The 14458-nt window shown below is 43.0% G+C and overlaps 1 protein-coding gene across 6 annotated transcripts in view; it reads left to right on the top strand.

Annotated features, from left to right (window-relative positions):
- Positions 1–14458, top strand: part of CYRIA (CYFIP related Rac1 interactor A) — a 63564-nt gene that overhangs the window by 39063 nt on the left and 10043 nt on the right. For 2 of the 6 annotated variants that reach the window (XM_053381039.1, XM_053381038.1), the window contains one exon: positions 8769–8848. The exons of 2 other annotated variants lie outside the window; for them this stretch is intronic. In XM_053381039.1, coding sequence (XP_053237014.1) covers positions 8779–8848 — 70 coding nt within the window. In that variant the 5' untranslated portion in view covers positions 8769–8778. Of the gene's footprint in view, positions 1–8768; positions 8849–9027; positions 9108–14458 lie in introns of those variants that run through there. 2 more of the 6 variants (XM_053381035.1, XM_053381034.1) reach the window with 2 other exon arrangements.

Below are 14458 nucleotides of genomic sequence, written 5' to 3'. Positions count from 1 at the left end.
GGAAGAGACCACAAGGGCCATCGAGTCCAACCCCCTGCCAAGCAGGAAACACCATCAGAGCACTCCTGACATATGGTTGTCAAGCCTCTGCTTAAAGACCTCCAAAGAAGGAGACTCCACCACACTCCTTGGCAGCAAATTCCACTGTCGAACAGCTCTTACTGTCAGGAAGTTCTTCCTAATGTTTAGGTGGAATCTTCTTTCTTGTAGTTTGGATCCATTGCTCCGTGTCCTCTTCTCTGGAGCAGCAGAAAACAACCTTTCTCCCTCCTCTATGTGACATCCTTTTATATATTTGAACATGGCTATCATATCACCCCTTAACCTCCTCTTCTCCAGGCTAAACATGCCCAGCTCCCTTAGCCGTTCCTCATAAGGCATCGTTTCCAGGCCTTTGACCATTTTGGTTGCCCTCCTCTGGACACGTTCCAGTTTGTCAATGTCCTTCTTGAACTGTGGTGCCCAGAACTGGACACAGTACTCCAGGTGAGGTCTGACCAGAGCAGAATACAGTGGCACTATTACTTCCCTTGATCTAGATGCTATACTCCTATTGATGCAGCCCAGAATTGCATTGGCTTTTTTAGCTGCCGCGTCACACTGTTGGCTCATGTCAAGTTTGTGGTCAACCAAGACTCCTAGATCCTTTTCACATGTAGTGCTCTCAAGCCAGGTGTCACCCATCTTGTATTTGTGCCTCTCATTTTTTTTGCCCAAGTGCAATACTTTACATTTCTCCCTGTTAAAATTCATCTTGTTTGTTTTGGCCCAGTTCTCTAATCTGTCAAGGTCGTTTTGAAGTGTGTTCCTGTCCTCTGGGGTGTTAGCCACCCCTCCCAGTTTGGTGTCATCTGCAAATTTGATCAGGATGCCCTTGAGTCCATCATCCAAGTCGTTGATAAAGATGTTGAATAAGACTGGGCCCAAGACAGAACCCTGTGGCACCCCACTAGTCACTCTTCTCCAGGATGAAGAGGAACCATTGATGAGCACCCTTTGGGTTCGGTCAGTCAGCCAGTTACAAATCCACTGAGTGGTAGCATAGTCAAGACCGCATTTTACCAGCTTCTTTACAAGAATATCATGGGGCACCTTGTCAAATGCCTTGCTGAAATCAAGGTAGGCTACATCCACTGCGTTCCCTTCATCTACCAGGCTTGTAATTCTGTCAAAAAACGAGATCAGGTTAGTCTGACATGACTTATTTTTCAGAAATCCATGCTGACTATTGGTGATCACAGCATTCCTTTCCAGGTGCTCACAGACTGTTTGCTTAATGATCTGCTCCAGAATCTTCCCTGGTATTGATGTCAGACTGACTGGGCGGTTTGTTTCTGTTGTTTTGCTCTTTACGCACCCTTGGGGAGCTGGGCGTTATTACTACAGCTATTAATACAGGAAAATTTCAACAGTAGTTTAGTAAATTCCGCCCCCCTCTCTCGAACCCACGTTCTGCCATTCAGGCCCCATTATTTGCAAGATCATAGCTGCCTGAGATGACCTGGCAGCATCCTTTTTGCAACCGGGCTGATGTCTCTTAGCCTTGCCAGTACAACTGGTGGCATTCTGCTTCCGAAATCCTTCAGCGGTGGGTGGTAAACAAAACAGAGGACTTGTGTTGGGCTGCTACCTATCAGCGCTGCACAGAATAAGTGGGTGTGAATAGACAACAGGGAACAACTTTCCTCAACAACAAGTGGAGCACTAGACTCTTAATCTGAGGGTTGTGGGTTTGAGCCCCATGTTGGGTGAGAGATTCCTGCATCACAGTGGGACGGACTAGGTAGCCCGTGTGGTCCTTTCCAACTCTACAAGTAATCTGTGGTTCTATGATTCCTTTCATTCTGTAGGCTAGTTTTCTAAAATGGATGCGCCAATTAGCCCACACCCTCTCACTTTTTTTTTTTAGCTTGATGTTTTCCCTGATGGATATTACCATATTTTCGCATGTACAGTGGTACCTCGGGTTACATACGCTTCAGGTTACAGACTCCGCTAATCCAGAAATAGTACCTCGGGTTAAGAACTTTACCTCAGGATGAGAACAGAAATCGCACAGCAACGGCGCAGCGGCAGCAGGAGGCCCCATTAGCTAAAGTGGTGCTTCAGGTTAAGAACAGTTTCAGGTTAAGAACGAATCTCCAGAACGAATTAAGTTCTTAACCCGAGGTACCACTGTATAAGACACCCCCATTTACATGACCCCTATTTTTTTGAACCCCAAATAAATCAATATTTTAAACATCAAACAGAACAACTTTGAGCCCCTGTGCATTCACCATCTGTGTATGACTCCCAATTTTAGACTACCACACGGAAAAATACGGTACATGAGACTTGTTCAATTTTTTTTCTTTTTTTCTTCTTCAAATAATCTTTATTAGTTTTTCAATTAGATACACCACATACACATGTTGTATTACATTTTACATTTATACTTGCTCTTCAGAGCTGACTTCCCTCCTTCCTTCTTATGGTTTTTTATATCACATCTAATTTTATCGCATTATTTACTTCCATTTTATATATTGTTATTCATTTTCCATATTTGTCCATAGTGCGAATTTTGTATTTTCATTAGTGATCTGGTTCAAATTCCAACCTTAGTTGATTTGAATTTTTCTATGAAATTGCCCATGCTACACATTGCTGATGTGGAAGTTACTCAGAAATCCTTTCCATTTTTGATTTCTAAGCATGACATGTAAAAATAATTTCTTGCTGAAATGCAGAATGCTTAACGAAAAGCACTGTGCGCGCTCGCATGCATGCACATTCTTGTATGTGTGTGTGAGAGAGACATTTCTCTTTAAGTTGTAGTGTCAAACAGCAGAGGGCACTGCGGGATTAATAAAACCCATTCTGAGCTTCTGTTTCTCTCCCCCACCCCTTGCTTCATGTGAAGCCATGTTGAATGAGCAAATGTCTCTAGACTGGTCTGCAAGTTTTAAATGTCTCCTTTACAGGAAATCCACTGTGTAGCACTGCAGGGTTGTCCAAACAACTGCACAATGTCCACTTCTGTGCATATGTTTAACTTTGCTCACATCGCTGAACAATGTCTGTTTTCTTTGCATAATAGATCACTTTAGTCACGTGCACCTAGTATTATGAAAGGAGCAAATGATATTTGCCATAAAGGGTGTCTCTGTGTGTGATTAATCATCCTGTGGATTTGTCATGGCTTAAAACGAGCAGCTTTTGGACAAACTGGATCTTGAATGTATAAGTGGGACTTTGTATAAACTTAATTGTCTTAACAAGATGTTACTGTATGGGTTTTAGTGCTGGGTCGAGATTAGTTTCTACTTGCTTACTGTTAAATGCACCACTTTTTCAAATTTTAAAAAGCCCACTATTTACATTTTACAGTTTTTTCAAAACTTGGAATGTGTGCTTGCTTGTATTTGAGAGCATTTTTTTGTTTTTTATCAGCCGCTGGCCTTTTTTTATTGCAGACTAGCCATTACGTTCGCTTTTCTGGGCAATAGGCCCTTGTTCTAAGGCACAATAAGAGTTTTTGCCCTGTAAATTGATTGAGCAGAACTGGCTGATCTTAAGCCTTTCTGTAGTTAAACCCGATTGATGTCTTGCCCAAGTATCTCTACTGTTTCAGCTGGGACATAATGCAGAGGTGATACTTTTTGCTCATTAATATGTGCCCAGGTGTTATGTGATCTGTTCACCATAAAAAAAAAGTATGTGTGGTTTGGAGGGCCTGTGGAGAGGACATTTAAACAGAGCAAACGAAAATGTCAGGGTTATTCAGGATGTCCTAGGAGCCCACAGAAGATGGAGGAGTTCCCCTTCCCTGCTCTGCGGGATCTCAAATGCACACATGGAACTTCCTTGGTCATTTTGTTTTGGAAGCATTGTACACAGAACAGGGCTATTCCAGTCCTCACAGTGAATGGAACCATCTATATTCATGTGGAAGCTGGGAAGGGAAGTCTTGGAAGATCTGTCCTTTATAATTAGTCTGTGGGCCTAAGTAGACGAGACATAAAATGCCTAATCAGGAGACCTCTGCATTTTCTCTTACAAATGAACAAGATGCAGGTGGGGAAACCCACAGGCAGGGCTCAAGCACAGGAGCGCTGCACCCCCTAGAATTGTAGAGTTGGAAGGCACCCAGAGGACCATCTCTAGTCCAATGCAGGGATATGCAGCTGTCCCATACGGGGATTGAACCTGCAACCTTATCGGCACCCTGGTCTAATCAACTGAGCTATATAGGTGGGGCTAAAGAGATGGAATCCATGGTATATGCCCCTGAATACCAATTGACAGTGGGGGAAGGCTGTTGCTTTTGTGCCCCGGCAATAGGTTTCCCGGAGGCCTTAAACTGGACTGGACATAGTTGCAAACAGAATGCTGGACCAGATGGACCCTTTGGTGTTATGTTCTGATGGGTGCAGTTCATCTGCTCTAATATTAATTGTGGTTCAGGATAACCAGGATTTTCCTTAATGCAAAACCATGGCTGAAGGACAATGTCCCTTATGAAAACCTGGTTGTTAATAATAATAATAATAATAATAATAATAATAATAATAATAATAATAATAATAATTTATTTATACCCCACCCTCCCCGGCCAAGACCAGGCTCAGGGCAGCTAACACCAGGTATAAAACAATTGATTGAAATACAACTTAAGAACAAGATTAAAATACAATATTAAAATGCAGCCTCATTTCAGTAGGAACTCAAATCAAACACTTTTTTTGGGTGGGGGGCGGAAATGAAAATGTCAAGTCTTCACCAAGGCCAACTATCCAGACTGGTCCTACGTGGACCAGAAAAAAGCCAGGGAAGTCCCCAAATAGGAGTTCCATCACAGAAGGAGAAAGGAAAAAGGAAAGAGGGAGAGGGGATCAAGTTGATTCCAAGCCAAAGGCCAGGTGGAATAACTCTGTTAAGCATGATGGTGGCTGAACAGCAAGGAAGGGAGAACTTGTTCCCAGCGGGCAAGGGTTGCAGTAAGAGAACCTACATTCACAAGGCAGGCTCCCAGTTCGCAAACTCGCCAAGTACAGGCAGAACTGCAAAAGGTCACATAGTGGAGCACTGAAAGATATATGCAGAATATATATGCATGTACAGTTGTACCTTGGTTTTTGAACAGCTTAGTTCTTGAATGTTTTGGCTCCTGAACACCACAAGCCCTGAAGTGACTGTTCCAGTTTGCCAACTATTTTTGGAAGTGGAACATCCAACAGGGCTTCCGTGGCTTCCAATTGGCTGTAAGAACTTCCTGCAGCCAATCGGAAGCCGTGCTTTGGTTTCCGAATGTTTAGGAAGTTGGACGGACTTCCGGAACGGATTCCGTTTGACTTCCAAGGTACAGATGGGGGAAATATGGAAAACAGGTTCTTTCAAAACCCGGCTGAACAATCAGCCCAACCGCTCTCTGAAATCTCTTTGATAAGAAAGGGAGCTCTGAATCCCTGAGTCATAAAGCTATCTTGGTGCGTTAAATGCCGAAGAAAATAAATTGGGCATGACACACAGATTTAGAGGATGGGGGCGAGGAATGTATGTTCCCAGTGGAAGCACAAGGATCTGTCTCATACATTTCACAAAAACACGGCTCCACCTTCTGGAGAGGCTGCCTTGGGCTGTTAGCAGATTTCCGAGAAAACATCAAACCTGGCATAAACATTGGCACATTTCTTCTTCTTTCTTCAAAATGTAAAAATAAATGCTTTTTTGGGGGGGCAGAGGTTACTGAGAAATGTAGGGAACTGGAAGTGTGAGGCACCCCCATTTCCTGTTTCTGTATTTCTTAAGTACTCAAGAGCAACTTGAGGCCCTTTTGCACATTAGGTAAAGGTAAAGGGACCCCTGGCCATTAGGTCCAGTCGTGGCCGACTCTGGGGTTGCGGCGCTCATCTCGCTTTACTGGCCGAGGGAGCCTGCGTACAGCTTCCGGGTCATGTGGCCAGCATGACTAAGCCGCTTCTGGCGAGCCAGAGCAGCGCACGGAAACGCCGTTTACCTTCCCGCCAGAGCGGTACCTATTTATCTACTTGCACTTTGACGTGCTTTCGAACTGCTAGGTGGGCAGGAGCAGGGACCGAGCAACGGGAGCTCACCCCCTCGCGGGGATTTGAACCGCTGACCTTCTGATCGGCAAGCCCTAGGCTCTGTGGTTTAACCCACAGCGCCACCCCTTTTGCACATTACATGGCAGTTAATCCAGGGTTTGCTATCAAGCGCGCACTTGAAAGAGAACTACAGCTTTTCCTCGTGGTACAAGTTTTGTTTGAAACATGGGCCATTCAGCTCTGATGCATTTGTCTTGGTTGGTGTAGAGAACAGGAATCCCTGCAGGTATATGGCATGAAAGGGTTCCCCAAACTTGGGTCTCCGGTTGATTTTGAACTACAGTTCCCATCATCCCTGACCACTGGTCCTGTTCGCGTGGAATGATGGGAGTTGTAGTTCAAAAACAGCCAGAGACCCAAGTTTGGGAAATGCTGATTTATGGGATCAGCTTGCTTGCCTTTTCTAATTTTATGCCTTGAGAGTAACTAGGGTGGTTACTAAAGTACATTGGAGACTAAAATACATTTGGAACTAAAATACATTTTGAGATTGTAATCTGATTTCATTTTTATGATGAGGTAAGTTGTTTTTTAACTGAAGTCGGAAGCATGTAATCCCTCATTACATTATAATATGAGAGTAAATGTCCTTCAAAATTATTTAGCATGAATGTTGTGTTCTGTGTACTCACCCTCATGCATGACAAGGTTGGTGATAATGGAATACTTTTGATGGTATTGAAAGTATATAAATATTTTTACTGAATGAGGTGTAGTTGTGTTTTTAAGGTTAATTTTTTATCCTGATTTATTTTAACCTAGTTGCAACGTATTGCAAACTTCGATTTGAGAAGCAGATGTGATTCTGTTGCCTCCCAACCCTTTACTTTCATATAAACCGGTTATGCTTTCCTAAAGTGATGGTGGTCTTGCATGTTTTAATACATTGTATGCAAAATGTCACTAACTGAAAGGGTTTGACATACCTGCTGTTAGAGAGGGAATATGCGGTACGTCCAGCAAGGTTTTCAGGTGCTGGTTTTAAGCCGTGCTGAGCTAAAAACACATTGAAAGTGGTAAATTGGTTTTTAAGAAGACTCAGTAAGGCGCTGGACCAACTGCTAAATTCACCCGCAGGTTTGGTCAAGCCCCATATCATTCCCAACCCTTTCAGCAATGAACAGAGCTGCTACAAATACAGGAAAATTGTGCTTCTATCTGTAAACATAATACCTTGTTTTACTGCACTGTGCAGATATTGCTTCTTACAAGGATGCGGGTGCAGCTGCTTCCATGAGAAGGAAGCCCCCCCATCCCCACCACTGCCCCTCTTCTGGCCATGGGAGTGGCATAGCTGTCAACATTTCCCTTTTATAAAGGGAAATTCCCTTATTCCGAATAGGATTCCTTGGAAGAAAAGGGAAAAGTTGACAGCTATGGGGAGTGGAGCAGGCTAGGGATGGACATGGGCCTAGCCAAGGAGTTGGGGTTGGGGGGTAGCTGCCCCCCCCAAATCAAGAAAAATCAATACAAATCAATACAAATTGGAGGTTTGCCCCCCTAACAAAAGCCTGACGCCCCCTAACAAAAATCCTGGTTACACCCATGCTCCCACCAGTTTTTCCCCCCTCCTTCCCCTGTACAGCCACTACAGTATAGTGTAAATTTAACTTTTATGCACACTGGGAAACCAACAAAATTTGTGTGACTCGCTTTATTTCGGTGATGTGGAACCAAACCCCTCAAAATCTCCAACGTATGTCTGTATTATAACGGCATTTGTTTATAATGTGCTGCATTGAATTCTTCTCGGCCATTATTTCATTACTGAAATCTGATTATTTAGGAGACCATATAACAAATTCTTACATGTAAATTAATTTTCAGTTAAATCAGTTGGACAGATGAGAATCATCATCTCATCATTTTATTATTTATACCCCACCCATCTGGATTCTCACACAGAAATAATTTTACTAGATCGACTGCCCGGTATTTAATGTAAGCCATTTATGACATACCAGTAGCCTGAAAGGGGCAAAAAACTCCTAACAAGCCAGCCAACTCTCTTTGGTTGTAAATAAGCTATTGATTATTTGCACTCCCAAGTAATCAAAAGTGAATTTAGAAATAAGGCAAACTGTTTTGTGTCACCGAATAGAAAGGTGGTTAAGAAAGAAACAAAACTCTGCTTGGATATATTTTGTATGGACAATTTGGAACAGTTTTACAGTTCTGCTTTTCTTGGATGAAATGCAACACAGTAACACTGAAACAAAAAACAAAAAGGGAGGAAAATATGTCATAATGTTGTACGTACATTTTTCATTCACGCCTCTGGTCAGTCACACTTTCCAGGTTTTCGCACCGCACTAAAAACCTGCAAAAGCTTTCTGACCAGAGACAATGCAAGTCTGCCTCTATTGCCCCACTTCAAACTCATGGAAATATTATCTGTCCTCAATCTCAGCAATGAAGGTTGATTTTGGCATCTCCTTTTGTATATTTGGGTTCTCTCTGTTTGGCCGCTGGTTGCTGTGTGAACTGCTCCCAATGAGTCTTCCCCTTTGGCGCTTACTTTCAATGTAGCGTTAGAAAACAGACTGTGTTTTCATTGTTTCGATTTGAAATAAGAATAGCAGAGCATGTCAAACCCTTACTTTTTCAACATTCTAATTTTGCATATATAACTCTTTATGATTTTGTTGCATTCACTAGGTTTGCTGGGATGGGTAATCTTCTTAAAGTCCTTACCAGGGAAATTGAAAACTACCCACATTTTTTCCTGGATTTTGAAAGTAAGTTCAAGATTGGAACATCCTTTCCCCCTGACTTAGGAACTGGTTGAGAAGGAATGTTTAAGCCTGATTTGCTTTGACAGATAAACATGTTCAAGCAGTGCAAATGATCTGATTCGATGCTTTCAGGATTTGTTCTCTGAGCCACTTTCCTGTTCCTTTTTTTCTCTATTTTTCAGGAACCAAATGGGAAATCTTTTAAAAGTTCTCACTTGCACAGACTTTGATCAAGGGCCAAATTTTTTCCTTGACTTTGAAAGTGAGCAAAACTCCTTGCCTGGCTTGCATTCTTTTCTCCTTCTAATATATAAAATCGTAATCAATTGCATGTATTGATCTACCATACAACTAGTACAGTGTATGGCACTTATACTTTTCCTGCTTCATTCTGAAAATCAGATGCTCGGTTCAACCAAAACACCAACAGTATATATATATATTTTGCAAATGTTAGCATTGCTCGGCTAAAAGAACTGCCATGCCTTCTGTCAAACAGTCTCTGTCAAACAACCTTCATTTTAGAAGGTATGCTTATTTTATTGACAAAGGACAGGGCCCGTTGAGAGAGGTTTTAGTGAATCCTAGCATGGCACTGTTCAGACGTAAATTTCTTCCTTGAGTTATACTTATGGAGAGTGCAGGAGTGAGCCTCAAGGTTGCATGCTTTGTACAAGTTGGTCATTATAAGTGGCTTGTGCTGTATTCAAAGAAATGTGTAGGAGCATAGCACTGTGAAACTCTTAAAAGCCCACTGGGCAGAAAAGTGTCTCAGCATTGCATATGGGAGTAAACATCTCTTTCTCCCTATATAGTGGTACCTTGATTCTCAAACTTAATCCATTTCAGAAATCTGTTCCGAAACCAAGGCGCGCTTTCCCACAGAAAGTAATGCAAAATGGATTAATCCATTCCAGACTTTTAAAAACAACCCCTAAAACAGCAATTGAACATGAATTTTGCTATCTAACGAGACCATTGATCCATTAAATGAAAGCAATAAACAATGTACTTACTGCAGCCACACAATCAATCAGTCAATCAATCAATCAGTAGCTGAACTGGGTTCCACACAGTCACACCAAAAAAAAAAAGACATGCAAAATAAATAGCAAAAAGAGACAGACGTCAGGGTAATGCTCAATACGAAAGTGTGGCACTCAAATCGGAAGCACAACACTCAAAACAGAGCACTTTCAGCTTCCAAAAAAATGTTCGCGAATCAGAACACTTCCAGGTTTGCGGTGTTTGGATTCCAAATCGTTTGGAAGGCATTTGAGAACCAAGGTACCATTGTAGTTTCCAAAGGGCACAAGCAAATTTAAAGTTTTCTGATACGCACCCATTGACCCTTCAAAACTTTCTGAAGGACTTAAAACATTTTGAATATATCTGTACTCTAAAGGAAAGCACTAATTCATAGTGAATACGACACTTTTCTTGCCTTTGTTCTGTGTGGAATTGCCTTTGTTCACTGTTGAATTAATGTGATTACCTCCATTAATTGCAGAAACAAAATATGGCAATTGAAGTAAACGCTCGATTGCATTCCCCTTAGCCTTGGATCTATCATCTGGTGAAATGTAATCTACTTCACACATTAATTTTCTAACCACATCTTACAGCTAATATAATCCTTCTGCTTACAGGCTAAATGCATGTTGTCTGAGCATTTCTTTGAAAAGTGATCAGAAAATGCATTAAAACTCCCTTCATCCACTAAAGATACATTTCTGCTCTGCTTGCTTCATAATAGCACTTTAAACACGGACAAGACAGGTGTATGTTGTTGTTCGGCACAGCTTGCTGTGTTTCATAACTAATACGCCATGGGGAAAACGTTCCGAAAGCCACTGTGTCAATTTCAACCCAGTCCCTCTACTTCCTTTTATAAGTCTTTCTTAATATCTGTATTTTCTCAAAGCTACCTGATAATTATGCATAAGAATGCCTACATTAGATTCCAGGTATTTAGCTCAACATTCAGGGCCTTTCTGTGTCAGCCAGGTTTGTTGCTGAATGTCTTAACTTCATTGCAAAAAAAAGTGGGGTAGCTGTCAAGAAATTGAAGAGGTAGAATCGTAGAATTGTAAAATTGGAAGGGACCTGAGGATCATGTGGCCCAACCCCTTGCAGTGCAGGAAAATGCAGCTGACCCATATGGGAATCGAACCTGCAACCAGAATCGCAGGCAAGAAAAATGGCCCAGTAAGCAAAAACTGCATTTCCCTGAAGTTCATGGACAACATGCATCAAGAGGGAGTCATTATGGAAATAGGCATTTCCTGAAGTTGCGCAATCTATGCCACATTCTAGAATGATTTTGTGTTTAAAAGGTGCGTGAGAGACTCTGGTTGCATCTCTCAAGAGCACAACCCTTTTTCTGCACATTGTTGAAGAGCAGCATTTCCCAAACCGACAAACTGGTCCTGCCCCGCAGCATAATTTTGTGACTAGCGGGCCCCAGTAACTTACAACGCTTTCAAGTGGGCCCTGGAGGTAGAAGGCTTGAGAAGTTCTGGTGAAGAGCATTTCACAAGGGACCGTACCTGCAGAGACACCGCTATTGCCAGCAGAACTGTGAAATGTTGCATATTAGCATTTATGTTGAGGGGCACCGTTCAAGTTGATAAGAAAATGGCAGGGTCCACAAAGGTGGCTGGGAGGTGAGGCAAAAGCATAACCTCAGAATGAGTTAATAGAATACTTCTGGCTGAGGGACTCCCCCCCCCCCACAACCCCCACAACCATTGCTCCAAAGAGTTAGCAGGGAGAGATGGGGAGGAACTGGAGAGTTGCGTATTGAGCAAGAAGTTTTGCATCCCTGGAAACAAGTTGTAGAATGACTTCCAAGCGTGCAAGGCCTCGTATGGTGGAGTCCTCTCAAAGCAGGATCCCATTACAGAATGCGCATGAGAATAATAGAATTGTAGAGCTGCAAGGGAACAACACAAGGTCCATCTTGCCCAACCCCACCCGCTCAGTACAGGAATCTCAACACATCCAATTTGAAACCATTCCACATTCTGCTTAGCTTTGCAAATGTGCCCGCAGTATTTATTGCTGTACCACTAGAGTGAAGGGGATTTTTTTGAAAGCACCCTTCACACCAGAAACTCCTCCCCCATGGGGGGAAAAATTACATAGGCTATATTGAATGTATAGCCTTGAGAGTTCAGACATTAGTCGTTCTGGGATTACTGTGCACTAAAGCTTTGCATTAATTCGATAGTGTTAAAGGCCTGTCAAACTTGAGGCGTTGGAAGAGGGTTGCTGAATTTCCCACCAATCAAAGGAAGCGGAGCACCATAGTTCCTCCCACAAGGCGTTTTTCTCTCTAATGGCTGGCCCACATGTTGTCAGGAGCAGTGGCCAGGTTTTTCTCCCGCAGCAGCAATTCCCAAGCGCCACACTCAAACTTTCCCTGCAGGGATGAGCAGCAGCTGTATGATTTTATACGTGGGGGAGAGAAGGGATCCACTTTTGGACAGTGTTCAGGGGGAAGCTAAGCACACTCCCCAGTCCATGGTGATCCCAGCCATTGAGGTTCAAGCGGTGCCCTTCTGCATAAGTCAGCTGTGGCTTCTGTTTCTTGGCCTCCTTCTCCACCCAAACAGATGACTCACTGAGTAGCTTGACCATTTCTCTCATCGTGACAAATATCAGGGAGGATTTTACACACATCACATGTGAATGTGTGGCAAGCAGAGGCTGTGCATCTGAGCACTGGCTGCATATTTAAAATAGATTTAAGAAGCCACATCATTCTGCCAGACAAATCCTGATATCCAGGGTTGCTAAAATGAGGAGAGTTCAAAACCTTCGCTCAGTTTGGGTGCTGCAGGCCTCAGTTTCCCTGCCCTCCCCCCCACCTCTCGCAGGAAGGCTTTTCTTTGCACCTGCAGTGAATTTCACCACAATGCATCTTATTAAAACTAAGGATCTCTGTAGGCTTTCTTTCTTTCTTTCTTTTTTAAGGCCTTGTACCTGCCTAAATTAATAACCAGTGAGCTGAATTTTGAACACTTCGGGCCATTTACAGCAGGCATTTTTCTCATAAAATGTGTCCTGCTAGATTTTACGGCTGCACTAGACGCTTTTTATTTGATGTGTATGAAGCAAGAGGAAAATCGTATGCAAGAGAAGCCCTTCTAGTCTATAATGCTAACAGGCCCTCTAATTCCTGATTTAGAGAACCCAGAGTGTAACAGAATGATGGATGTTGTCAGGGAGTGCATGCTCAAAAACGCCTGATGTGGTCACTGCTTTCAGAGGACAACAATGCCGATCTACTAATCTCCTGTTTAAAAGGGAAGGGGGTACCCAGACTGAGCATAGTGTGCACACACCCTCAAAACACCTGATGCACACACGCATGCACACACAGAGGAAAGGTGGCTGTCTTTTGTACAGCTGGTGGAACCAGCCAACATACTGAAACATACTGAAAACTTTGGTTTCCTTTCATAATAGGTGATAATATTCCACCCTTCCTCTCCTCATACAACTTGCAGTTTCTAAGAATAGTCCCACTTTTGTCCAGTTCTGTTTAGCTTCAACAGAATGTTGCCCACAGTCTCCTCAGTTATTTGTTCTACTGACTTTTAATAATATGGTAGGCCTTCCTGTAGAGACTTAAAAAGTCAATGCAGCATTACACAGCAGCACGCTCAGGACTTTGACCTCTTCCTATACCTCTCTGGACCATGCATCTCTTGCTCAAAATAAATATGTCTTGGAACAATTTAATAATTATAATCATAATCATAATACAAATAATATTATTATTTATACCCCGCCCATCTGGCTGGGTTTTCCCAGCCACTCTGGGTGGCTTACAGCACATTAAAAAATGTAAAACATTAGACCTGAAAAATTTCCAGATACAGGGTTGCCTTCAGATGTCTTCTAAAAGTCAGATAGTTGTTTATTTCCTTGACATCTGATGGGAGGGTGTTCCACAGGGTGGGCACCGCTACTGAGAAGGCCCCTCTGCCTGGTTCCTTGTAACCTCACTTCTCACAGTGAGAGAACTGCCAGAAGGCCCTCAGAGCTGGACCTTTGACGGCCACTCCCAGTCACCAGTCTAGCTGCCGCATTCTGGATTAGTTGTAGTTTCTGAGTCACCTTCAAAGGTAGCCCCACGTAGAGCGCATTGCAGTAGTCCAACAGCTGGTAGGATAACCAGGACAGCATCAGGGACGGGCATTGCCAGATAACCGCCTGAGACATCTATTCCAGTTGGCCCCATGCTCCGCTGCCAATCCCTGGAACTTCCTGGCCCTTCAGGTCATATCATAGAATTGTAGAGTTGGAAGCGACCCTGAGGATCATCTAGTCCAACCCCCTGCAATGCAGGAACATGCAGCTGTCCCTTGTGGGAATTGAACCTGCAACCCTGGCGTTATCAGCACCACGCTCTAACCAGCTGAGCTATCCAGCAGGACTTCCTGCTTTACTTTTTCTACCAGTTTACCTTCCCCCTTGAAGTAAGAGATCAGTAAGAGGAGTCAGGAGGAGCAACATATACATACCTTTTTGTTTTCTTCTGGGGAGAGATGGATTAGGCCAGGCATAGACAAACTCAGCCCTCCAGATGTTTTGGGACTACAA

This window comes from Podarcis raffonei, chromosome 3 (assembly GCF_027172205.1).
Source record: "Podarcis raffonei isolate rPodRaf1 chromosome 3, rPodRaf1.pri, whole genome shotgun sequence".
Taxonomy (NCBI): domain Eukaryota; kingdom Metazoa; phylum Chordata; class Lepidosauria; order Squamata; family Lacertidae; genus Podarcis; species Podarcis raffonei.
The sequence above is the reverse complement of the archived record's forward strand: the minus strand, read 5'-3'. Positions and strand labels throughout refer to the sequence as shown.